The sequence below is a fragment of the Scophthalmus maximus genome, chromosome 18 (genome assembly GCF_022379125.1).
Source record: "Scophthalmus maximus strain ysfricsl-2021 chromosome 18, ASM2237912v1, whole genome shotgun sequence".
NCBI lineage: Eukaryota > Metazoa > Chordata > Actinopteri > Pleuronectiformes > Scophthalmidae > Scophthalmus > Scophthalmus maximus.
The window spans coordinates 20432333-20458109 of NC_061532.1; the positions used below are offsets into that span (position 1 = coordinate 20432333).

Below are 25777 nucleotides of genomic sequence, written 5' to 3' on the forward strand. Positions count from 1 at the left end.
GACGTCTTGACCTGAATATGAAATGACCGTGTTGTATTTCATTTTCTTATTCTCTGGAGGACGAAGATGAGCAGCTGCAGCTCGATGGAGATCAAACTTTCCGATTCAGTTTATTCTGATGGAATGTTTCTGTTTTTACATCTGATCAATAAAAGACAAAGTTCAGTGTAAATCATTTCAAAGTAAAAGACATAAAAAGCAATTTTATATAAATGTTCAGTAACTTTACATCAAACTTATTAAAAGCTACAACGTCACGATACATGATGATGAATATTGATATAAAATGTGTTCACTTCCTCTCTTTCATTGGTCAATGATAACCAAAGGTCAAGGGTCAGCACGACAGAGCTAGAAGACTTCCTCCTCCTCTGCCTCACAGCCATAATCTGGAAAAATATCAATCAACAATCAATAAATCAATAATCGAATCAATCAACCTCTGCTGAGCATTGGGTGTTGGATCATGTTCTGACCTCCGACGAGCTGCAGAGCGCTGACGCACTCGTCCTCCACTTCCTCCTCCTCCTCCTCCTCCACAGTGGGAGGAGCCAATGTGGGCGCGGAAATGGGTTCGGGCTCAGGAGGCGGAGCTGTGGTGTCTGTCGTTGTTGTTTGTGTTGTCATGGTGACGGAGTTTTCTACCTGACAAATGAAACATGTGGAGTTCAGAGTTCAGCTGTGTGTATACACACACATATATATAAATACATACATACATTATATGTATAATATATATATATTATATATATATATATGTGTATACTGTAAACACATATATAGGTGTGAGGTAACTCACCTGAGATGAACTCGTCTTCCTCTTCTTCCTCGTTGTGGTGGAAATGAGACGACGAAACCTGAAACACAAGAAGAGATGAAACAATAATCATATGAAGATATAGACGACACAGATAATAGACGACACAGATTATAGATTATAGATGACATAGATTATAGACGACAGATTATAGACACAGATTATAGATGACAGATTATAGATTATAGACGCCACAGATTATAGATGACACAGATTATAGACCACAGATTATAGTTAAGTTCAGTTACCTCTTTCCAATGATGCTAGCGTTAGCCGCCAGGTCGTTAGCCTCGCTGGTCTTGTTGCGGCGGCGGCGGGTGAGAGGTTTGTGTGTGAGTGTGTTGGGGGGGTCGGGGCCGCTCCCCCCCTCCCCCCCTCTGTTCAGGTCTCTCAGGACGTCGTAGTTGATTTTACTTGAGATTTTCTTCTTCTCCAACATCTTCTCTATCGCCTCGCCTGCTGTCAACGCCTCCACCTGCTCACCCTTCGTCATCCTCTTCTTCTTCTTCTTCTGAAACACACGGAAAACTTTATTCACATTACAACTTTAGACTTTATTCACATTGACATGAGCCGAAAACAAAAACATTCTCAACCAGCAGAAAATCATGTGATGACGTCATCTCCTGTGTTTGAACTCAATGTTTTTCGTGTGACGAGCTGGAGGAATGGTCACGTGATCATTTATTTCCCGACCAGTTGAACAGGCCCTGGTCTCATGCCTAGGTAACCCCGTGCTCACCTTCTCTTTATAAGTCCCCTGTTCTTTCTCTTTCTTGATCCTCTCTTCTTTCTCTGGAAGTGAAGAAACAAAGGGTTAGCGTAAAACATTCAGTACAGTTACCATTACTGTATATACATCATTATAAAACGGGTAGCTCAAATCAAGGGATCTGATTGGTTCATAGCCGTGGTATACGCTCAATATACCACGGCTATGACGTCTAGTCAGTTTGTACAATTCCGTATCCCTCCGCGACTCAGGAAGTAACAGCATGAGTAGACGTCAGGAGACGTGAGTGGACGTCAGTAGACGCGATAGACGTCAGTTGACGCGAGTAGACGTCAGTTGACAGGAGTAGACGCGGGTAGATGCGAGTAGACGCGAGTAGACGCCAGTAGACGCGAGTAGACGTCAGTAGACCTGAGTAGACGTCAGTAGACCTGAGTAGACGTCAGTAGAAGTCAGTAGACGTCACTAGACGTGAGTAGACGTGAGTAGACGTCACTAGACGTCAGTAGCGACGGAGTGAAGTTGAGGAAACTTACGAGAGCTCAAAAAACACTGTCAGCTCTTCCGTAGCCTTCTTTCTGAGGAACGGTACAGTGTGTTGCATAGCAACCGCCTTCGCTGTGCAGGCAGCAGGAGGGACGACTTTTTTAATTTCGTTAAAAAATATAATTGTAGTGTTTCGATGACTTTCATTCCGACACAGTTGTAACCGTTTTATGAAAGCAACAGATCACTTCAGTCTGAGTTTTACGCTCATTATACAATAGTGAAGGGTCGAACAAGTCGAAAAAATCCAAATTAAAATGTTTTTTATTTTATCACCGACGTGTGAAAGTCTCTACTGCTGTTAGACGTGTGAGGAAGAGGATGATGATGATACAGATGAAGATGATGATACAGATGAGGATGATGATGAAGATCCTCACCTTCCTGCTCCTTCAGATACTCTTCGTTCTGTTTCATCCACAGCTCCGTCTTCACCTGAACCTCCTGCTCGTTCAGGATGTACTGAGCACAGAGACACAGACTTTCACAATAAGAGTCAGACACTTCCTCTCCTGACCTTTCACAGTAAGAGTCAGACACCTGATCCCAGTTGATGAATCAATCCTCTGGATCAATAAAGTGATTGATGGATGAACTGACCTTTTCAATCTCCTGATCATCGATGTCGTCCAGTTCCAACACGCCGCTCTCCGACTGCTCCTCTGGAGAAGAAGAACAAACACCACACTTCCTGTTTCACACCTGCCTCTGACTGATGATGTCATGATGATGTCAAAGAGATGTTACCGTCAGGTGACTTGTTGAGGTCCAGACAGGTGGTGGTGGTTAGTTTCCCCAGGATGACGTCCAGAGGGGCGACCTGACGCAGAGGCCCGAGGCTCTCCTTCTCTGGCCCCGCCTCTGTCTTCTTGTCCCGCCCCTCTTCCTCCTGGATCACCTGACACAGGAAGTTCTGGGTCAGGTGCTGCGTGGCGGCTTGGAGCTCGGCATCTCCAACCTCGGGCTCTTCTGGTTCAGAGGTCGAGGATAATACCTCGGCGTCTTCGGGGTCTGAGGAGCACAGATACAGTACACAAGGACATCAGCTGACTCTGGATCAGTACACAGGGACATCAGCTGACTCTGGATCAGTACACAGGGACATCAGCTGACTCTGGATCAGTACACAGGGACATCAGCTGACTCTGGATCAGTACACAGGGACATCAGCTGACTCTGGATCAGTACACAGGAACATCAGCTGACCCTGGATCAGTACACAGGGACATCAGCTGACCCTGGATCAGCACACACCGATCTCTTTGCTGTAGGCAGCGTAGATTCCTCTCAGCTTGGGTCGGCTCTTCTCCAGTTCGGTCTCGATCTCGTCCTTGTAGCAGCTGATCTCTCCTGACGGGACCAGAACAAAAAGGTTCTGTAAAGAACTCACTACGTCCTTCTCAACACGTCCAGAATCATTTTGTCACTTCATACGTGAGCGTCAGTAAAGAATGTTAATATTTATATGGAGCATCATGTTATCAGAAAGAAGAAATACTTTTTTCTTATTGGCCGCCGTTAGTAACTGACCTTCCACCTCGTCCAGCTTTCTGACCAGCTCCTGTTCCAGCTGCAGAAGAAGACGACATTTCATTAGTCACTGATCATTGGTCGACTGACACAGTGTATCTACCTGCTGCAGCCAATCAGGGACAGAGAAATCTACCTGCTGCATCTTGACCTTGTGCTGAGCAGCTGTGAAGGAGGGAGGATCACACTCCTGCTCCAGATCCACTCGCATGAACTCATCGATTGTCAGCTGACTGGTGGGCGTGTCCTCGAACTCTGTTAACCTGCAGGGAGAGAAAGATCTACGGTGATCTACTGAGATCTACAGATATCTACTGTGAGCTACTGAGATCTACTGTGATCTACTTAGATGTACTATGATCTACTGTGACCCAATGTGATCTACTGGGATTTAATGTGATCCACTGTGATCCACTGAGATGTACTGAGATCCACTGTGATCTACTGTGATGTAGTATAATGTGATGTAGTATAATGTGATGTGGTATAATCTAGTATAATGTGTTGTAGTATAATGTGATGTGGTATAATGTGATGTAGTATGATGTGATGTAGTATAATGTGATGTGGTATGATGTAGTATAATGTGGTGTAGTATGATGTGATGTGGTATAATGTGATGTAGTATGATGTGATGTGGTATAATGTGAAGTAGTATGATGTGGTGTAGTATAATGTGATGTAGTATGATGTGATGTAGTATAATGTGATGTAGTATGATGTTATGTGGTATAATGTGATGTAGTATGATGTGATGTGGTATGATGTAGTATAATGTGATGTAGTATGATGTGATGTGGTATAATGTGATGTAGTATGATGTGATGTGGTATAATGTGATGTGGAATAATGTAGTTTAATGTGATGTAGTATAATGTGATGCAGTATAATGTGATGTAGTATAATGTAGTATAATGTGATGTAGTATAATTTGATGTGGTATAATGTGATGTAGTATGAGGTGATGTAGTACAATGTGATGTAGTATAATGTGATATAATATGATGTGATGTAGTATGATGTGATGTGGTATGATGTGAAGTAGTATGATGTGATGTAGTATAATGTGATGTAGTATAATGTGATGTGGTATAATGTGAAGTAGTATGATGTGATGTAGTATAATGTGATGTAGTATGATGTGATGTGGTATAATGTAGTATAATGTGGTGTAGTATAATGTGATGTAGTATGATGTGATGTAGTATGATGTGATGTGGTATAATGTAGTATAATGTGGTGCAGTATAATGTGATGTAGTATAATGTGATGTGGTATGATGTAGTATAATGTGGTGTAGTATGATGTGATGTCGGATAATGTGGTGTAGTATGATGTGATGTGGTATAATGTGAAGTAGTAAGATGTGGTGTAGTATAATGTGATGTAGTATGATGTGATGTAGTATAATGTGATGTAGTATAATGTGATGTAGTATAATGTGATGTGGTATAATGTGAAGTAGTATGATGTGATGTAGTGTGATGTAGTATGATGTGATGTGGTATAATGTAGTATAATGTGGTGTAGTATAATCTGATGTAGTATGATGTGATGTAGTATGATGTGATGTGGTATAATGTAGTATAATGTGGTGTAGTATAATGTGATGTAGTATGATGTGATGTGGTATGATGTAGTATAATGTGGTGTAGTATGATGTGATGTTGGATAATGTGGTGTAGTATGATGCGATGTGGTATAATGTGAAGTAGTAAGATGTGGTGTAGTATAATGTGATGTAGTATGATGTGATGTAGTATAATGTGATGTAGTATGATGTGATGAGTTATAATGTGATGTAGTATGATGTGATGTGGTATAATGTGATGTAGTATGATGTGATGTGGTATAATGTGATGTGGTATAATGTGATGCAGTATGATGTGATGTGGTATTAATGTGATATAGTATGATGTGATGTGGTATAATGTAGTATAATGTGGTGTGGTATAATGTAATGTAGTATGATGTGATGTAGTATGATGTGATGTGGTATAATGTAGTATAATGTGGTGTAGTATGATGTGATGTGGTATAATGTAGTATAATGTGGTGAAGTATGATGTGATGTGGTATAATGTGATGTAGTATGATGTGATGTGGTATAATGTGAAGTAGTATGATGTGGTGTGGTATAATGTGATGTAATATGATGTGATGTAGTGTGATGTGGTATAATGTAGTATAATGTGGTGTAGTATAATGTGATGTAATATAATTTGATGTGGTATAATGTGAAGTAGTATGATGTGGTGTGGTATAATGTGATGTAGTATGATGTGATGTAGTATGATGTGATGTAGTATGATGTGATGTGGTATAATGTGAAGTAGTATGATGTGGTGTGTTATAATGTGAAGTAGTTTGATGTGGTGTGGTATAATGTGAAGTAGTATGATGTGGTGTGGTATAATGTGAAGTAGTATGATGTGATGTGGTATAATGTGAAGTAGTATGATGTGATGTAGTATGATGTGATGTAGTATGATGTGATGTGGTATAATGTGAAGTAGTATGATGTGGTGTGTTATAATGTGAAGTAGTTTGATGTGGTGTGGTATAATGTGAAGTAGTTTGATGTGGTGTGGTATAATGTGAAGTAGTATGATGTGGTGTGGTATAATGTGAAGTAGTATGATGTGATGTGGTATAATGTGATGTAGTATGATGTGATGTAGTATGATGTGATGTAGTATGATGTGATGTGGTATAATGTGAAGTAGTATGATGTGGTGTGTTATAATGTGAAGTAGTTTGATGTGGTGTGGTATAATGTGAAGTAGTTTGATGTGGTGTGGTATAATGTGAAGTAGTATGATGTGGTGTGGTATAATGTGAAGTAGTATGATGTGATGTGGTATAATGTGACTGCAGGTCTCACCTCTTCCTCAGAGTGGTCTGACAGACCTTCACCACACTGATCACGTCTTTCACGGTTCGACGAAACTTGTGCATCCGGGCTGCGACCAGGAGAGCTGGGGGGGGGGGGGCTTGTTTAGTGTAAACAGTCTTGTTTGATGTTGCCATGGTAACAGTGACAGTTACCATAAAAGTGACGTACCTGCTCCACAGAGGCCTGACGGTCGGCGTCCAGTGTGCATCCAGTCCCTCTTCATCCTCTGAACCAGACGAAGAGCTGTCATGGAAACCTCATGAGTCTTCCCCCCGAAGTCCAACATGTGAGCAAAGCGAGGGATGTATAGACATGGGTCTGTGGACGAGGAGGAGGAGATAAGAGGTAGGAGGAGATGAAGATAAGAGGAGGAGGAGGAGAAGAAGATAAGTGGAGGAGATGAAGATAGGAGGAGATAAGAGGAGGAGATGAAGAGAAGAGGAGGAGAAGAAGATAAGAGGAGGAGGAGATGAAGATAAGAGGAGGAGATAAGAGGAGGAGATGAAGAGAAGAGGAGGAGAAGAAGAAGAAGAAGATAAGAGGAGGAGGAGATGAAGATAAGAGGAGGAGGAGAAGGAGGAAAAGAAGAGAAGAGGAGGAAAAGAAGACAAGAGGAGGAGGAGATGAAGATAAGAGGAGGAGGAGAGCACAAAGAAGATAAGAGGAGGAATAGATGAAGATAAGAGGAGGAAGAGATGAAGATAAGAGGAGGAGGAGATGAAGATAAGAGGAGGAGGAGACTTTGACTTTTAACGCAACTTTATTTAAGGCACATATTTAAAAAAACTTAAATAAAACAACTGCAAAATAAACTGATATAAACAAACAACAACAAAACAAAAACGTGGTTCATCCACACTGGTTCAATCCACTATAATTATGTTAATAATCTGCTAAAGGTTTAGCAGGAGAGACCACCTTCGCCAGTGAGCACAGGAGCTGAAACCCTCCACGTTGTTTGTGAGTCTGAAGAAAGAGTGTTGGGTTCTCAGACAGGCTGCGACCAACCCCTCCGAAACAGGACTGCATCGGTCCAGCCTGCTCCCAACATCTGGTTCTTCCTGCTCTTCCATATCGCTCACTTAGCAGTAGCAAAATTAAATTAATCAAAACCTGAGTTTTCTGTTTTTGTGGTGAATAGTTGGGACCAAAAACAAAGAGGGGAAAAGAAAAAACCTCTCCTAGACCCTAGTCCCACTCCTTCACAAGACCGATCAGAGCAGCCAACCGAGGACAAGACACCACCAGATGTTCTACTGTCTCAGAAACAGAGAAGACGGCCCCCTCCCCAGTGCTCAGGTCCAGGCGAGCCCAGTATCTGTTTGTAGCTTATGCTCCATGTATAATCCTCCACTGGATGTCAGCCATCCTCTTCTCAACAGGAGGTTTATACAGGGCCCGCCAGCTTCCTTTAGGGCAAACGTCTGAGCCAAAAACCTCAGTCCACCTCGACTCTCTGAATCCTGCAAGCGACCGATGGTTCAGGACCTTGGCGCAGCTGGAGTAGAGCTGCTTCCACAGGAGCCGAATTTTCCCAGCGCTGGCGTCTTCATGGAAAGCAGCAAGCCACTCCGCTCGCTCAACTCGTCCACAGCCGGACTCACACTCAGGAGGGGAAACTATACTCGTGGCCTTCAGTCCACTGGTCGACCAGACCTCGACTCTGAGCGTGAGCCCGGAGAGGAGCCGATAGCAACACTCTGGTTGACATGATACCCTTGACTTCAGCCAACCGCTCAGGAGGAGGAGATGAAGAAGAGGATAAAAGGAGTAGATGAAGATAAGAGAGGGTGAAAAATAGAGGAGGAGATGAAGAGAGGAGGAGGAGAAGAAGATTAGAGGAGGAGGAGATGAATAGAAGATGAGGAAGAAGTTGAAGAGAAGAAGAGGAGTTTTACACTGGGTGCGGTCAAATTGTCAAATTTGCTTAAGAAGTTTCCTAAATCTTGATGTAAAGTGTTTCCTTAACACCTGATGATGTTCAGATTCTCTAAGTGCGTAGGAAAGGAGCTTCAATGTTTCCTTTCCTATCTCCTATAGCAGAGGACACACTGGAGCGTTCTATGTGAGAGGAAAGGAGAAACAGACCCACAATTCATTGCGGCAGCGATATTAAACGTGAAGCGTCATGAAGAAACGTAGACGATTAAAGCTGAAGAAGAAGAAGAAGAAGTAGAAGAGTATGAATATGATCCAGATGTCAGTTACTGTTACATATGAATCGTAAAACACTGAAACATGCCGATGGAGCCGCTGAGGTTTTTGTAGTTCATCTTCAGAAATGTGTCGTTTCACCACAACGCCACATGACGATGTAGTTTAGTGTCAGTGGAGTCAGATGAATCCTCCTCTAACCTTTGACCTCATGACCTTTTCCACTGAAGTCAAGGAACAGACGATCTGGTGTGAGGTCGAATTGTCTCAGAAAGTTTCCGAAATCTTGACGTGACCCGGAAGTGTTTGATCAGCACCATGATAATGTTCAGATTCTCTAAGTGCTTAGGAAAGGCGCTTCAATGCTTCCTTTCCTATCTCCTTTAGCAGAGGACACACTGGAGCTTCCTATGTGAGAGTAAGGAGATATAGACGCCCCACAATTCATTGCGGCAGCAATATTTAACGTGACGCGCCATGAACGAACGTAAACGATTCAATCTGAAGAAGAAGAAGAAGAAGCAGAAGAGAATGAATAAAATCCAGAAGAGACACATGTCATCATGTCAGTTACTCTTACATATGAGTCATTTACACACGGTGGTAAAATACTGAAACATGCTGATAGAGCCACTGAGGTTTTTGTAGTTCATCTTCAGAATTGTGTAGTTTCACCACAACAGACGCATCAACAACATCCACGTTCGTGTGATGACGTAGTTTAGCGAAAGTCGAGTCAGATTCTCTGAGCAGCTGTCGGCTTGTCCTAAGTCCTATCAGTTCTCCTTGACACGTTTCCTTGACCTCATGACCTTTTCTACTGAGGTCAAGGACTAGTAGAGAGGAACAGTAGAGAGGAACAGTAGAGAGGAACAGGAGAGAGGAACAGGAGAGAGGAACAGTAGAGAGGAACAGGAGAGAGGAACAGTAGAGAGGAACAGTAGAGAGGAACAGTAGAACAGTAGAGAGGAACAGTAGAGAGGAACAGGAGAGAGGAACAGTAGAACAGGAGAGAGGAACAGGAGAGAGGAACAGTAGAGAGGAACAGTAGAGAGGAACAGGAGAGAGGAACAGTAGAGAGGAACAGTAGAGAGGAACAGTAGAACAGTAGAGAGGAACAGTAGAGAGGAACAGTAGAGAGGAACAGGAGAGAGGAACAGTAGAGAGGAACAGTAGAGAGGAACAGTAGAGAGGAACAGGAGAGAGGAACAGTAGAGAGGAACAGTAGAGAGGAACAGTAGAACAGTAGAGAGGAACAGTAGAGAGGAACAGTAGAGAGGAACAGTAGAGAGGAACAGTAGAACAGTAGAGAGGAACAGTAGAGAGGAACAGGAGAGAGGAACAGGAGAGAGGAACAGGAGAGAGGAACAGGAGAGAGGAACAGTAGAGAGGAACAGGAGAGAGGAACAGTAGAGAGGAACAGTAGAGAGGAACAGTAGAGAGGAACAGTAGAGAGGAACAGTAGAGAGGAACAGGAGAGAGGAACAGTAGAGAGGAACAGTAGAGAGGAACAGTAGAACAGTAGAGAGGAACAGTAGAGAGGAACAGTAGAGAGGAACAGTAGAGAGGAACAGTAGAGAGGAACAGTAGAGAGGAACAGGAGAGAGGAACAGGAGAGAGGAACAGTAGAACAGGAGAGAGGAACAGGAGAGAGGAACAGTAGAACAGGAGAGAGGAACAGGAGAGAGGAACAGGAGAGAGGAACAGGAGAGAGGAACAGGAGAGAGGAACAGTAGAGAGGAACAGTAGAGAGGAACAGGAGAGAGGAACAGTAGAGAGGAACAGGAGAGAGGAACAGTAGAGAGGAACAGGAGAGAGGAACAGTAGAACAGGAGAGAGGAACAGGAGAGAGGAACAGGAGAGAGGAACAGGAGAGAGGAACAGTAGAGAGGAACAGGAGAGAGGAACAGTAGAGAGGAACAGTAGAGAGGAACAGTAGAGAGGAACAGGAGAGAGGAACAGTAGAGAGGAACAGTAGAGAGGAACAGGAGAGAGGAACAGGAGAGAGGAACAGTAGAGAGGAACAGGGGAGAGGAACAGTAGAGAGGAACAGTAGAGAGGAACAGGAGAGAGGAACAGGAGAGAGGAACAGTAGAGAGGAACAGGAGAGAGGAACAGTAGAGAGGAACAGTAGAACAGTAGAGAGGAACAGTAGAGAGGAACAGTAGAGAGGAACAGGAGAGAGGAACAGTAGAGAGGAACAGGAGAGAGGAACAGGAGAGAGGAACAGTAGAGAGGAACAGTAGAGAGGAACAGTAGAGAGGAACAGGAGAGAGGAACAGTAGAGAGGAACAGTAGAGAGGAACAGGAGAGAGGAACAGGAGAGAGGAACAGGAGAGAGGAACAGTAGAGAGGAACAGTAGAGAGGAACAGTAGAGAGGAACAGGAGAGAGGAACAGTAGAGAGGAACAGTAGAGAGGAACAGTAGAGAGGAACAGTAGAACAGTAGAGAGGAACAGGAGAGAGGAACAGTAGAGAGGAACAGGAGAGAGGAACAGGAGAGAGGAACAGTAGAACAGTAGAGAGGAACAGGAGAGAGGAACAGGAGAGAGGAACAGTAGAGAGGAACAGGAGAGAGGAACAGTAGAACAGTAGAGAGGAACAGGAGAGAGGAACAGGAGAGAGGAACAGTAGAGAGGAACAGGAGAGAGGAACAGTAGAACAGTAGAGAGGAACAGGAGAGAGGAACAGGAGAGAGGAACAGTAGAGAGGAAGGACAATTCGACCTCACCCCTGATTCCAGCCGTTGTGGTCACGTGTTATGTTATTCGCGCTCTCTGTCGCCACCTCGCGGACGCGGAGCAGCTCCACAGACGGATGTTCAGGATTTAAAATGGCGTCCGGAGAAACGAACAGAATCTGGAGTGTTTGTAACGTTAACGACAGAAGACACGGGGTGCGCGAGTCTGACAGGTAACAGACACACACACACACACACACACACACACACACACACACACACACACACACACACACACAGCCTGGTAACCGACCCCGGTCCTCCCCGTCAGTGGACGGTGACGTCAGGTGTAACGGTACCGAAGAAAACAACGAGCCACTGTCGCGCTAACAGCAGCGAACAGAGCGGATGATGATCGATGAAGGATTATTGATGAAGGATTATTGATGAAGGATTATTGACATGGGGACAGGAGGAGCTGCGGCAGCGAACCGGACACTGCAGGTACCAGCAGTCAGAACCGGAACACGGTAAACTGACCTGAGAGATCCACGACTGATCACAACTAGCCAGTAAAACATGTGAATACTACCAGATACTGACAAATATTCATATATATGAATCCATACATGTAGTACTGAGTACATGTATTACTGGGTACATCCTCATGTTTCTCTACCTTTGACAGGAAGTTGTCATCATGCTGTGAGGTCGTGACCTCCCTCGCTCTGTGAGGAGCAGGAGATGGCAGCTGAACTTGTCTCCACCAGCCTCCCCCACACCAACGAGGTGGAGGAGGTGGAGGTGAAGAAGAGTTTCATCCTGCAGAGCGAACCAGACCCGACCTCCGACCACGACCGGGACGCCTATCAGACGAACGACGTCACAGAGGAGAGAGACAGCTGGCCAGCAGCGCCCCCCACCCTCCGAGAGAGGTGAGTCACCCCCACCCTCCGAGAGAGTCACAGAGCCCCCACCCTCCGAGAGAGGTGAGTCACAGAACCTTATAAAGGTTCAGCATCAATTACCATGGTGATTTACCACGGTAACAAGTGAAGCAGCTTTGTACGACTGAAAACCTGAAGTTACCATGGTAACCACAGATCCTGCTTCACTTTAAAGCGCCTGTACTGTTATTGACATATTGTTGTTGACGACATGTTGTTGACGACATGCTGTTGTTGACATGTTGTCATGCTGTTGACGTGTTGTTGACGTGTTGTATCTCTGCAGGAACGCTCTGATGTTCAACAACGAGCAAATGGCAGACGCTCACTTCCTCGTCGGTCCTCCAGGAGAAACTCAGAAAGTCCCTGCTCATAAGGTTCAGAACCTGGTTCAGATCAAACTGACGTTTCTTAAACAGGAAGAGGAACAGTGTGAAACTTGATGCGTGTTTTGCGGCTCATGTGTTGTCGTCTTGTATCTCCTTCCTACTTGTCAGGCTCAGCTGGTTTCTGATTGGTTTCCTGTCTGTTGCAGTACGTCCTGGCCGTGGGCAGCTCCGTGTTTGGAGCCATGTTTTATGGAGATCTGGCCGAGGGACAATCTGAGATCCACATCCCAGATGTGGAGCCAACTGCTTTCCTCATCCTGTTGAAGTGAGTCCAGAAACCTGAACCAGGTCATTTACACTGTTGTGACTGACTAGAGCTAACTTAGCATGTTGTTGACTTTATATGATGTTAGCAGTTAGCGCTACAGAAATACAAGGATGTGGTCACTGAAGGCGAAGGGACCATTCAGGATACTTGTTCGACAGTAAGGGTCTAAACAGGATTCTAGTGATTACACACTTAATGTCTAAAAGTGTCTGTGATCCTGATTGATCCAGACAGGATCTAGATGAAAATGTTCTAATGTCTAAAGCTCAGATCATTTCAGAGCCATCTGAATCTTGTCCGTGTTTCAGGTACATGTACAGTGACGAGATTGAGCTGGAGGCCGACAACGTGCTCGCTACCCTCTATGCTGCCAAGAAGTACATTGTTCCTGCTCTGGCCAAGGCGTGTGTGACCTTCCTGGAGACCAGCCTGGAGGCAAAAAACGCCTGCATCCTGCTGTCTCAGAGCCGGCTGTTCGAGGAGCCGGAGCTGACGCATCGCTGCTGGGAGGTGATCGACGCTCAGGCTGAGCTCGCTCTGCGAGCCGAAAGTTTCTGTGAGATCGACCTGCCAACGCTGGAGATCATCCTGCAGAGAGAAACACTCAACATCCGCGAGGTCGTGGTCTTCCAGGCAGTGCTGAGCTGGTCGGTGGCTGAGTGTCAGCGGCAGAGCCTGGCAGTGAGCCCCAGGAACCAGCGGGCGGCACTGGGTAAGGCTCTGTACCTGGTCCGGTTCCCTTCTATGACGCTGCAGGAGTTTGCAGACGTTGCAGCGCAGTCAGACATTCTAACGCTGAAAGAGACTCGCGACATCTTCCTGTGGTTCACCGCCACCAACAAACCCAGACTGGAGTTCCCTCTGGTGACGCGGTCGGGCCTGGCACCACAGAGGTGCCATCGTTTCCAGTCCTCAGCCTACCGCAGTAACCAGTGGCGGTACAGGGGGCGCTGCGATAGCATCCAGTTCGCGGTGGACAGGAGAATCTTCATGGCTGGACTCGGTCTGTATGGGTCGAGCAGCGGGAAGGCGGAATACAGTGTGAAGATTGAACTGATGAGGCAGGGAACCATTCTGGCCCAGAACCTTACCAAGTTCTTGTCAGACGGGTCGAGCGGTACCTTCCCTGTGTGGTTCGAACATCCGGTCCAGGTGGAACAGGACACATTCTACACGGTCAGCGCAGTCCTGGACGGAAATGAGCTGAGCTACTTTGGACAGGAGGGGATGACGGAGGTGCAGTCTGGAAACGTGACCTTCCAGTTTCAGTGTTCGTCAGACAGTACCAACGGGACCGGCGTGCAGGGGGGACAGATCCCCGAGATAGTTTTCTACTGTTGAACCTGAACCAGCCAGTAGCTGTGATTCTGACTGAAATGTTGTCGAAGGACTGGAAGCTGATTGGCTCTTTGGTTTGTTGGTGCTTGTTTGATAAAATAAAATAAAGTGACAGAAACTAACGTGTTGTTTCCTTGAGAAGTCCTGAACAGTTCAGATTTAGTTCTGATGAAAGAGAGGCTCATGGGAAATATAGTTGTGTTTCTTTTTACAGGCGATTTCTTCAGAGGAACAACTGACACCAGGGGTCAGTGTTGAGACAATCGATAGGTGAAAGTTTTTTCCATCACGTGACATGATGATGCAAACAAAACATAAGATATAGCTTCCTGTTTGGTTTCAGGTAAATATCTTACAGACAATGAAACTTCTCACCGATCGCAGGAGCGTTGATGCAGAGCTCACGAGCCAACAGCAGGAAGGTCTTTCCCAGAATGTAGATGTTGACCTGGATACAGGAAACAGAAGTGAGAACAGGTGTGAACAGCAGGTGTGAACAGAGGCGAACAGGTGTGAGCAGCAGGTGTGAACAGGTATGAGGTCATTCGTACCTGTAGCAGGTCACTCAGGTCCAGCAGCATGTCTGCAGCCCAGTTCAGGAAGTTCACTGTGACAAGGTTGAAAAGTCAAATCACACACACTACATCACAGTGGTTGCTAGGATACGTGGCGTCCCCTCGGTACGACACACCAGGTAGAGACAAGCGGCGATGACGTGCTCCATCTTCCGTCCTCGGGTCAGATGTTTACTGACGACCATCTTGAAGAAGTTGAAGGCCGTGTCCAGACAGTGCTGGTTCAACTGTAACTGACTGCCCAGCTGCTGGATGTGGCGCTTACCTGGAGCGACAGGTAAACATCTTCATCATCCTCTTCATCAGCCTTCGACACAGTCGATCACAACATATAACTAGACCGGTTGGAACACTGGGTCGGACTCTGGCACATTATTTAACTGGTTTGAATCATATTTGAAAGACAGGGACTTTGTGTCTATAGGTAACATCCCACATGTGGAGTTCCCCAAGGCTCCATTCTGGGGCCTCTTCTGTTCAATATCTACATGCTCCCACTGGCTCAGATCATGGAAAACAACATAACATGTTACCATAGTTACGCAGAGGACACAAATTTATACAACAATATCCCCTGGGGACTAAGGTCCAATACGAGCACTCAAGGACTGGAAGCATCAATATGTTCTTTAAATAAACAAAGAAAAAACTGAAATAATCGTTTTTGGAGCGGAGGAAGAAGGATTTAAAGTGTGTTCCCATCTTCAAACGGTGATGTTAAAAACCACAAACCATCCTGGACTCAGACCTGAACTTCAACAGCCACTTTAAATCAGAAGTCCGCTTTCTATCACCTGAAGAACATACCAAGGATTAAAGGACTCGACTACTGTAACATTTTCCTCAGAGGACGATCAGACAGATCAGTTCAGATTAGTTCAGAACGCTGCTGCTCGAGTTCCCACTAAGACCAGAAGAGTGGATCATATTACTCCAGTCCTCAGATCTTTACACTGACTTCCTGTCTGTCAAAAAATGACTTCAAAATACGACAGTTGGTTTACGAAGCACTGAACGGTTTAGTTTCTGATCTTCTGCTCTACGAACCATCCAGACGTCTCAGATCATCTGGGACTTGTCTGCTCTTTGAACATGGAGAGGCAGCCTTCAATTTCTATGCTCCACAGATCTGGAACAAACTCCAAGAAAACTGCAGGTCTCAGTTCTTTAAAATCAAGACTGGAGACTTTTCTGTTTCAGTAAATAAACTGTCTAGAAATCTCTTGTTCTGCACTGTAACTTTTATCACCCGTCTAATTCCACTTCACATGTTTTATTCAATAAACTTTTAAATTATTGTATTTGAATACGATTGTATCTGTTTCTTCCAAAAGATTTAAATTTTTTATGTAAAGCACTTTACATGAAACACAACTGTCTTGTTGTTGCCTTACCTCATCATCAACCTCTTCAACACTATTAACTCTTCATCAACCTCTTCATCACTATTTGATCTGATCTGATGTCAGTGCTGATCTATAATCAATTCTCACTGTCGTGGAATTTTGTCTATCCTCCCCTGAGAAACTGTTAAGACAAGTCTTCTCAGGCACCAAGCGAGGTCAGCCTGTCTGTGGCCACAACAGTCATCGAGCAGCTGAAGTCTCTCTCGAGGTGTCATAATAATGATGAGATAATGACATTACCCTGAACTAAATACACTACAGAGACCGGGAACAGGCAGATTGTCTTGGGGTCTTGTTTTGACTCTGGTGAACGTGGATCAGATAAGTGATGATGACAATGATGATGATGATGAAGGTACTCACCGCCCTGCAGAGTCTGGGCTCTGGACTCTTTACCAACACTGGTGTGGAAACCAGAACCAAGAAGAGGAGCTTTAACTGGACCTGAGAGAAGAGGGACAGGAGAGTCCGTCAGGTTCTGATCAGGTAAATGATTATTATATTATATATTAAAATATAAAATAATATATTACATTACAATATATAATATTGAATATATTATATTATATTAAATGATCCAGGGTTTGACAGCAGAATATAATGTTACTGCAGAAGAGTCTGTTTGATTAACAGCTCGTTTCATTTCCTGTGTTCCCGTCACAGCTCCATCTGTGATCAGACTCAATCACCTCAGCTGGGTCAGCTCCTCGGTTACCATGGTGACCAGCTGATTGCTCACCTGGCTGCAGAGCAGAAACTCCACAGAGACACTCAGTTCTCTGTTGGTGCTTCAACATGAAGACTGCAGCTTTCATACTCGGGTGAGTTCAACTCACCTGGACAGGTAGGGACCGACCGTCCCACCTGGAAAGGTACAAACAGGAAGAAAGTGACCCAGACTGTTTTTTTCTAGACTTGTGTTCCTCGACGTCGCAGTAGCCGCTGAAGGTGAACTGGCTATTTGGTCTTTGATGGTGATTTACAGTCACAGTAACTGTTCTGACGCTGCCGTGTCTCGTCAGGTGTCCGATCAGAGTGTCGGGACAGACACCTGTGGATCCAGGTGTCCTCGGTCCAGATGCCTCGTTTCGAGGCTGTGGGTCAGTACAGACACTTGACAGTTGTGATGTCACTTGTCCTTCTCGGTCTCACTGTCTCACTGATGTTGTGATGTAGATGGAAGTGGCGTCCACTCCATCAGCGAGCAGCTCGCCTCACGCTGCGGTTACACCATCAGCACCTTCAAGATGGACGGCCTCACCACCTTCAGAGCCTCGTACTATTCCTGCTTCACCCACAAGCAGGTGAGTTCACCTGACGTACCGTTGGTCCAGGCTGACGGCAGCTGTCCTGAGGTTTTGTTTTGTTTTCCAGGATGATTCCGTGTTCACCTTCAGATTTAACGTGATGGTGAGTGACGGGGGCGGCGCCTGGATCAGCCGAGCAGTGTCTGCTTCCTGTTCTGGTCTGAGCTGGACCCACAGAGAGATCGTCTGTGAGGAGAACTACATGGAGGTCAGAACAACTCACAGACACGAGGGTCATGTCATTTGGAATGTGAATGTTAGAATCTGTCTGAAGTGCGTCACCTGATCCACCAGGTGAACGTGAACAGAGAGTCGTCATGTGGAGGTCAGTCGGGGGAGAGTGGACAGGCGTGGCAGGCTGCCTTCTCTCAGGTGAGAACACGTTACTGATCTGAAGACAGTAGACATGTTGCTTTGGTCTTTCATGATGTTTCGGCTGGTGCTGGTTCAGGCTCAGAGGACAGCGACCTCAGTTTGGCAGCTGATGTTCCTACAGAGTGGCGGACACGTGTCCTCCATGTCCGTCAGCGAGGCCCAGACGATGGGCTACAGTCTGACCACCACCGCCCACAGGGTGGTGCTCAGGTCCCAGTACAAACAGCAGCACGCCAAGGTCCTGATGGTGAGTAACCATGGTGACACTCTGAGTTAATATTCATGTCTGATCTGCGAGGTTCCGCTGCGAGAACCTCAACTGTCACGATGGAGATGAACTGAGAAAGAAACTGAACTTTTCTTCAGATGATCCATTTCAAAGTATATTTCTGAACCTTTCATAACAATACTCCACCGGAGGACCATTGTAGTGTCGTGGATAATAACAGACAAACACCACCCGGGTCTCTTTATGGACTGGATTGCAGATTTGGACGTTTGCACGTGAGACAAGACGTTTGGATTTGTTCCATGTTTCTGGCTGTAATCTATTTGGGTTGTTGTTGATAACGGTAATATTTACGGTTGTTGTACATGTTTAGAGTTCTTACTCTTAACCATGAGACGTGTGATGTTTGTCATATTCATGAGGTACAACATTTAGTTTTCCTGTACTTGTGTCTTATCGTTACATATTCACGTGTCCTCAGGTGGATGGCATCCCCGTGGAGGTGATCCGGGTGTCTGTGTTCTTTAAGAACAAGCTCACGGTGGTGATAATGGATGTGACCATGGCCTGTACAGTCAGTAAGTTGTCCTGCACAAACACAGAAGACGAGTCTCTGTCCAAACATTCAACGTGCTGATGATGTTACTCATTAGATTCAGGGTCGTTTGACGACACCTGGCTGCTCTGGGACGTCCCCTGGATCATGACCCCACTGGTCGAGGAGGATGCCAGGTTTGAAAGTCAGAGTGTCCGTGTGGGGGTGGAGGGCGTCCTGCTGGATGAACCCACCTCCACCACCAGAGGATTCAGTCTGGTTCGAGGAGGAGGTCTGGTCCAGATCGGGGTTCCTTTTGGAGCCGAGGGCGGCTACAGAAAGGTAAAGTCTGTCTGAAAACACTGAGCCACAGAATCATGAGAAACCACAAAGCAGACTTTGGTTCTACTTTTCTGCAGAGTCTGGTGGTAAACAACGTGTACAAGGAGTTGTACGTGATCTTCCTGCTGTACGAACACGTCTTCTCTCTGCTGTATGAAGACGGCAGCAGCATCACCACCAGACACCGGATGGTCCGAGTGCTCGACACACCGCTGCTCTGCCGTCCGCCCTTCAGTCGTGACGGTGAGTCTGTGACCAGAAACCAACGTTCTCAGATGTGAGATCAGAACTGATCTTCTACTGATGAATAAACGTGTCATTAAAATAACATTCACAGATATTGATATGTCTGATATTTAAGATAATAATATTTCTTCTGCTCTGGATCATTTCTTGGGACTCATGCTTATTGCTGTAGAGACCATCAGTGATGACGATGCGTTCAGCATCTACCTGGGAAATATTCCTGCTGATGTCATTTTAGAAGAAGTGTGGATCAACCGGAAGCAGCTGATGACATCAGAGAGCATCAATCCTGTTGCTCATGTTAACGGCAGCAGAGCCTACAAGCTCCGCCTCCCCTTCGACGATGCCATCGTCCACTTGAGGGTGAGGACAAAGAACTAGGGTTGTGTGTATACACACGCACGCACGCACGCACGCACGCACGCACACACACACACACACGAGTTAGCTGCTGTGTTGACACCTGTTTGTCCTGCAGTATCTGGGTGGAGGTGTCGTCCAGTTCTCTATAGATGTAAACTTCACTTTGACCATCGTGCCTCAGAGAGACTCGTACCACCACCACACAGTCGTCACAGCTCACGTCGTTGACGCATGTAAGTACATCATGATATATTGTAATGTTTATGTCCATATTAATATTTATGTTGAGGTTAAGACAGACTGGAACGAACTGACTCAACTGGACGGCAGGAAGGTTTCTGAGAAACGAGCGTTTACACAAAAGAAGGAAAAGAGAATCTAGTTCCGCAAAGACTAGAAATCATGGATGATCTGATCTTATGATCCGTTTCTCTTTCTCACTTTCAACTAAAGAGTTGGTTGGGAACCAGAAAAGTATGTTTCCAGCAGGAAGATTTTAGAGCGATGAGGTGGAAATGAGTCGATTCCCTTTAAGAACAAGTTCGAGAATGTGTGAAACCACCAGTACGACCCAGTTCTAACAGACTTCCTTCTTCAAGTCCCTCCACAGATCTCGGCTCAGTGTTCGGACGGAGGAATCACCTTCAGCGTGGTTAGACCACATCAAACCAAGAGTCTCTGGGAAGTGGGTGTTGACCAAGAGCCTCTGACATCACAGCTGGCGGCCCAGAGAGGGTACCACCTCCACAACGACACCCACAGAACTTCCCTGGACGTCCCTGTGTTGTCCATTGGATACACCTACGAAGTGAGTCCAGAGTCCTGACATCAGAACACCACCGGTGTTATTACAGAGCGAAAAATCTGGAAAAGGAAGAAAAATAAATTCTGGGAGGTGAAAGTCTGAGTCTTTCATAACTCGGGACAATGATCATGTGACATTATACAGACTAAACCTTTATCAGAATCTCAAAATGAACCGCTCGCATGCTCTTTTGTTTCTTAGGACATCAACCTGTCACATTTTTATGGAATATTCAAGCTTCTTCTGAGAGACTCCAAAACTCTGGAAGTCCAGACGTCCACCTCCAAACGCTGCCTCTTCAGAACAGAGGACATGATGGGTAATATCTGACCTCACCGTGTGCCCTAACCCCTAATATCTGACCTCACCGTGTGTCCTAACCCCTAATATCTGACCTCACAGTGTGTCTTAACCCCTAATATCTGACCTCACCGTGTGTCCTCACCACCTGATATCTGACCTCACCGTGTGTCCCGACCCCCTGATATCTGACCTCACCGTGTGTCCCGACCCCCTGATATCTGACCTCACCGTGTGTCCCGACCCCCTGATATGAGGTCCCGACCCCCTGATATCTGACCTCACCGTGTGTCCCGACCCCCTGATATCTGACCTCACCGTGTGTCCCGACCCCCTGATATCTGACCTCACCGTGTGTCCCGACCCCCTAACCCTCTTCAGAACAGAGGACATAATGGGTAATATCTGACCCTGACTGTACTTCAGTGTCAACAGGTCCTTCATACTTTAATTATGCATCTCCTCAAACCACACAAGTGTATCAAAACTTCCCTTTCTGTAAAATATCTGGAAAAGATGAGACTTGTCTCACTGCTAAATCACTGGAAAATGCTCCTGTTGTTTCCAAAACGATGATTAACAACATTGTTTATTTCATGTTTCTGCTTCAGAGGAGTAAATGTTTTCTTCAGTAAAGAGTCGACACTAAGATTAATCCGTCAACTTCACGTTGAAGATGTACAGACCATAATAATAATAATAATAATACATTTCATTTGTAATGCAATTTACAAAGTGCTAAGACCAAGTCTTTATAGTCCAGTCATCTGTAACATAGCTCCTGAGTGGTCCAGCTGCTGTCACATGGCTCCTGATTGGTCCGGTGCAGCTCTAACATTGACCCTCTGTGGCTTCAGTCTGTTCTGCAGACGGAACCATGACGGTGGTAACGACACCGACCTCCACCTGGCCCACGGTGGGGCCTGACAGAATCAGTCTGCTGGACCCCACCTGTCGGCCAAAACAGGCAGATGGATCCAGAGTTCTGTTTGAGTTCAAGGTGAACTCCTGTGGGACCAGAACCATGGTATGACTGGAACAAGTAGTCTCTTCACTGCAAGTCACTTTAACGCTGAGTAATATTGGTGATGTTTTCATGTTTCCACCTCTGATATCTGAGCTGACGACCAGGTGAACGAGCTCCAGATGCTGGAAGTATCATGTGCAGGTGTTTTGTAACTGGATGAAGTTTTTCAGATCGGTGAGTTGTACGTGGTTTATGAAAACGAGATCATCCACGACAGACAGTTGATCACAGATGGACCAGACTTGATCTCCAGGGAATCTCAGTTTAAGTAAGAAACACACTCTGAACATCCACATGTCTGATGAACACTTCACATTCAAGACTGTTGATGAAAAGGTTCTGTTGTTGAACAGGTTGACCGTCAGGTGCTTCTATCCACTGAGTGGAGTCAACAGACTGTCTGTGGACAGGCTCTTCAGAGCAGAGGCTCCTGGGTTTGGTTCAATCAAAGTCTTTGAGAGTCTTGAAGGTCGCAGTCCCACTTACTAAAAAAAATGTGTGTGGTGTCAAAGTCAGAATTTAAACTTTTATTTTCCTGCAGATTCAGCAAATAAAGTCCCTGCTCATGACTGTTGGAATCACAATTCTGGACATGCCATCAAAACCCTGATAAACCAGGTCCATCAAAACCCTGCAGGAGGTGGAGTCCTGCCTCACCCTGGCACCAGGCCTCGACCAGGACCAGAAGGACAAGACAAGCTGGTCTCTGAGATCTCCGGAGATCTCCAAACTTTTCCAACTCTGAATCTTTTTCCTGAAACTCAAACTGTCCAGATCAACCAAGTCCCTCAGCAGGTTCTATCACATCCTGGTCAACTCATGTCCCAGACACAGGAGCCAAATGTAGCCAGATATGACCAGTTACAAAACGAGAAATATGTTCCTGCTGAGACCAAACACAAAAAAAATATCACTGACTCGTCTGCACAAACACAAGAGTCTGTCACCAACGAACCAACCTCGACTGCAACCAGCCGTGCCGACCAGAACCTGGTGAGAGCCGGGTCCATTGAAAGAAGGAACATTGAGACACTTCAGTCCAGAGTAAAGAATATCAGAGTCAAACCTCTGAGAAGATTTGTGTCTTCTGGACATAATCTGAAACAAGAAATCTCTAACATCTCTAACCCCTCCCAGTACGCCACTGGACCGACAGAAGTGAGCAGTGATGGGACCCACCGGACCTCCCAACAGCCCCAAGACCACAGAGGGTCAAACACCAAACATGTGCCTGACAAAACATATTTCCAAAGAACAGAACAAGGACAAGATGTTGATATGCTTCAGTCTGCAGCGAGCCGCCGCCCTGATGGATCCTCGGACCAGCAGGGACCACAGCAGAACCTGGTCCAGTCAGGAGCTGAGACAGGGAAAGCTGACGGACTGGTATCTGCCTCCACTCTGACGACAGGTAGGAACCAATACTACAACGTATCAATCAGATCTTTCATTGATTTTTTACCACAGTCTGAAATACTGTTTTTCTTCTCGTCCCAAACCATCAGGTGCATCTCACATAAGAGTCAGACCTGGTCCTGGTTTCTCTGGAAGACTCCAAACTCATGACCATTCCAGACTGCAGAACCTCCAGAACCCAGACTCTCTCACCAGAGAAGGAACCAGCAGGACGTCGGACCCCAGTGTCACACCGCAAAGAACCTCAAAGACTCCCGTCGACGTCCAAGAACATAAACCAACCGATGTCAACGCACCGAGACACAAGGGCCAGAATCCCACTGGTTCCGCTGGTCCAGGTTCAGACCTGAAGATCCACAGCAGGTCAGACTGTGTCAGTCAGTACGAGTCCAGTGTTCACCAAGGCATCATGAGGTACCGACACTGAATAAAACATGTTAAACACTTGAATCTGTTCTCTCTCATCAAACACAATGAAACTCAAAACTGGGCATGAAGGTCCACTGATTATATCATTGATCATGTGAAACTTCAGATCGTCAGGGTTTGTCTCCGAGCTGTTGTTGTTGTTGTTTCCCTCTCAGCTGATGAGCAGAAACAAACAATAAAGGTTCAGTTTGTGATAAAATAGAATTTGTTGAATATCGACCATCCAACATCAAACATAAACAGATCAGATAATTAAACTCGATATAAGATTCATTTTATATAATTAATTTATTCCTGATTCAGTTTTGATCACAATATTTATCAGTAAATCTACAGTTAGAATTTTTCCTCAATGGTTCAGATATGACGTTTAGTGTTTGAACCTCCTGATCTACAGTAATAATATAAGAATCTATGGAGATGTGAAGACATTTGATAAATGTCTGTCGCATGATTCTTCATGTCCACGAAACTTATTATGAGCTGCATGATGTAATGTGATGTCATCACATTCCTCTGTCACCAGAACTAATTATAAAACTAGTAGTAAAAATGAACTAAATAAAAACTACATTGAAACAAACTAAATCAAAACTGACAAAATGATCTTTGTGAGACTAATTGATCAAAATGGAGGACGGCGTCTGTCTCACCTTCAGCGGAGACAAACTGTCCCACGGCCGAGGACACGCCTCCACTTCCCTCCACGAACTGAACCTCGGAGACGATGATGTTGTCCTCCAGAACCGAACCACAGCCGGTGCACACCGCACTGCCCCGGGCCTGGTCCACGTCGATGTCCGCCCCCCCGCAGGTCCTGCACACCCTGGAGCTCATGGTAGATGGGGTCAGAGGTCACCTGACTGAGGTCCAGATAAAGAATTAAAGGAAGCAGGAAGTGATTCTACTCACGTGTAATCACGATTCACACACGACACGAGAGTTGATTAATGTTTTCAGGGGAGGTGAGGAGGGTGAGGGGGGGTGAGAGGTGAGGGGGGGTGAGAGTGAGAGGGTGAGGGGAGGTGAGAGTGAGGGGGGGAGAGGGAGGTGAGAGGGTGAGAGGTGAGGGGGGGTGAGAGTGAGAGGGTGAGGGGGGGTGTGAGGGTAAGAGTGAGGGGGGGTGTGAGGGTGAGAGTGAGGGGGGTGAGGGTGAGTGAGAGGTGAGGTGAGAGTGAGAGCGTGTGAGGTGAGAGTGAGAGCGTGTGAGGTGAGAGGGTGAGAGGTGAGGTGAGAGTGAGTGGGGGTGAGGGTGAGAGAGTGAGAGGTGAGGTGAGAGAGAGTGGGGGTGAGAGGTGAGGAGGGGGTGAGAGTGAGGGGGGGTCAGAGGGTGAGGTGAGGTGAGAGAGTGAGGGGGTGAGGAGGTGAGAGAGTGAGGGGGTGAGGAGGTGAGAGGGTGAGGTGAGGTGAAATGGGGGGGTGAGAGGGTGAGGAGGTGAGGTGAGAGTGAGGGGGGGTGAGAGGGTGAGGAGGTGAGAGGTGAGGTGAGAGGGTGAGAGTGAGAGGGTGAGAGAGTGAGACAGTGAGGGGGTGAGGAGAGTTGATTGAGAGTAAGGGGGGTTTCTGCCCCTAACCCTCAGAGAAATAACAGTTTCCGGTCAGAAGTGTACTCAAGCTTGATGACGCGACAGGATCAGAACCTTCTGAATCAATGTGTCGGTTCTGATCCAGTAAAACTTGATCATCAGTTCTGTTGTGGACAAACTCACCGACAGAACGAACCGCGGACTGAAGAGTCTCGAGTCTGGTTCCACGCTCAAACGCGCGCAGTTGCCGCTGCTGAGGTCATCATCTTCATCCTCATCATCCTCATCATCCTCATCCCCATCATCTTCATCCTCATCATCTTCCTCCGTCACACGGACGAACAACGAGCGCGAGTCGATCTGTAGATCAGTAGAACTGTGGATATCGATCACTGAACGGTTGTTTGTTTTCTTCCTGTGGCGCTGCGTAATGACGTCACGAGGTTGCGCGGGGAGTTTGTGCTCGATGAAGAAAAACGAATCTCTCTGTGTATAACGTCATTTATGCAAGTGCTGGAAAGCAACACGTGGTCAGACTACAGGGTCGGACCGATGTTCCTCAGCGTCACAGAACCGACGGGCTCGATCATCTGGGTCT

General features: G+C 46.1%; 3 protein-coding genes across 10 annotated transcripts; 2 read left to right on the plus strand and 1 right to left on the minus strand.

Moving 5' to 3' along the window:
• Positions 1–172: 172 nt before the first annotated feature.
• LOC118290501 (transcription factor IIIB 90 kDa subunit) lies at positions 173–25695 on the minus strand. 3 transcript variants are annotated; one of them, XM_035618236.2, is made up of 19 exons: positions 25363–25695; positions 24307–24516; positions 16643–16723; positions 14965–15138; positions 14850–14881; positions 14674–14746; positions 6691–6840; positions 6511–6604; positions 3763–3889; positions 3627–3666; positions 3351–3446; positions 2844–3107; positions 2697–2758; positions 2477–2558; positions 1560–1612; positions 1066–1325; positions 800–857; positions 477–645; positions 173–389 (listed from the first exon to the last, which is right to left on the minus strand). In XM_035618236.2, the coding sequence occupies exons 2-19, from the start codon at positions 24488–24490 to the stop codon at positions 352–354; spliced, it is 2037 nt and encodes a 678-aa protein (XP_035474129.2). In that variant the 5' UTR covers positions 24491–24516; positions 25363–25695; the 3' UTR covers positions 173–351. The 3 variants fall into 3 exon arrangements, with proteins under 3 accessions (XP_035474129.2, XP_035474127.2, XP_035474128.2); XM_035618234.2 differs by having other exon boundaries at positions 1066–1328; XM_035618235.2 differs by lacking the exons at positions 24307–24516; positions 25363–25695 and adding an exon at positions 20319–20341 and having other exon boundaries at positions 1066–1328.
• Positions 11427–14420, plus strand: LOC118290503 (BTB/POZ domain-containing protein 6-B). Of its 5 annotated transcripts, none has more exons than XM_035618243.2 (6): positions 11427–11589; positions 11688–11937; positions 12045–12291; positions 12590–12680; positions 12839–12957; positions 13269–14420. In XM_035618243.2, the coding sequence occupies exons 3-6, from the start codon at positions 12101–12103 to the stop codon at positions 14299–14301; spliced, it is 1434 nt and encodes a 477-aa protein (XP_035474136.1). In that variant the 5' UTR covers positions 11427–11589; positions 11688–11937; positions 12045–12100; the 3' UTR covers positions 14302–14420. The 5 variants fall into 5 exon arrangements, with proteins under 5 accessions (XP_035474136.1, XP_035474137.1, XP_035474135.1 ...); XM_035618244.2 differs by having other exon boundaries at positions 11688–11886; XM_035618242.2 differs by having other exon boundaries at positions 11688–11860.
• On the plus strand, positions 17109–23666 carry LOC118290500. 2 transcript variants are annotated; one of them, XM_047328655.1, is made up of 18 exons: positions 17109–17379; positions 17456–17583; positions 17654–17794; positions 17881–17958; positions 18038–18208; positions 18672–18768; positions 18844–19067; positions 19145–19310; positions 19486–19676; positions 19792–19909; positions 20276–20484; positions 20683–20800; positions 21639–21808; positions 21979–22076; positions 22162–22277; positions 22350–22801; positions 22946–23219; positions 23314–23666. In XM_047328655.1, exons 1-18 carry the CDS (start codon positions 17358–17360, stop codon positions 23649–23651), a joined length of 3111 nt encoding a protein of 1036 aa, XP_047184611.1. In that variant the 5' UTR covers positions 17109–17357; the 3' UTR covers positions 23652–23666. The 2 variants fall into 2 exon arrangements, with proteins under 2 accessions (XP_047184611.1, XP_035474125.2); XM_035618232.2 differs by having other exon boundaries at positions 17112–17227; positions 17302–17379; positions 22350–23219.
• Positions 25696–25777: the final 82 nt, after the last annotated feature.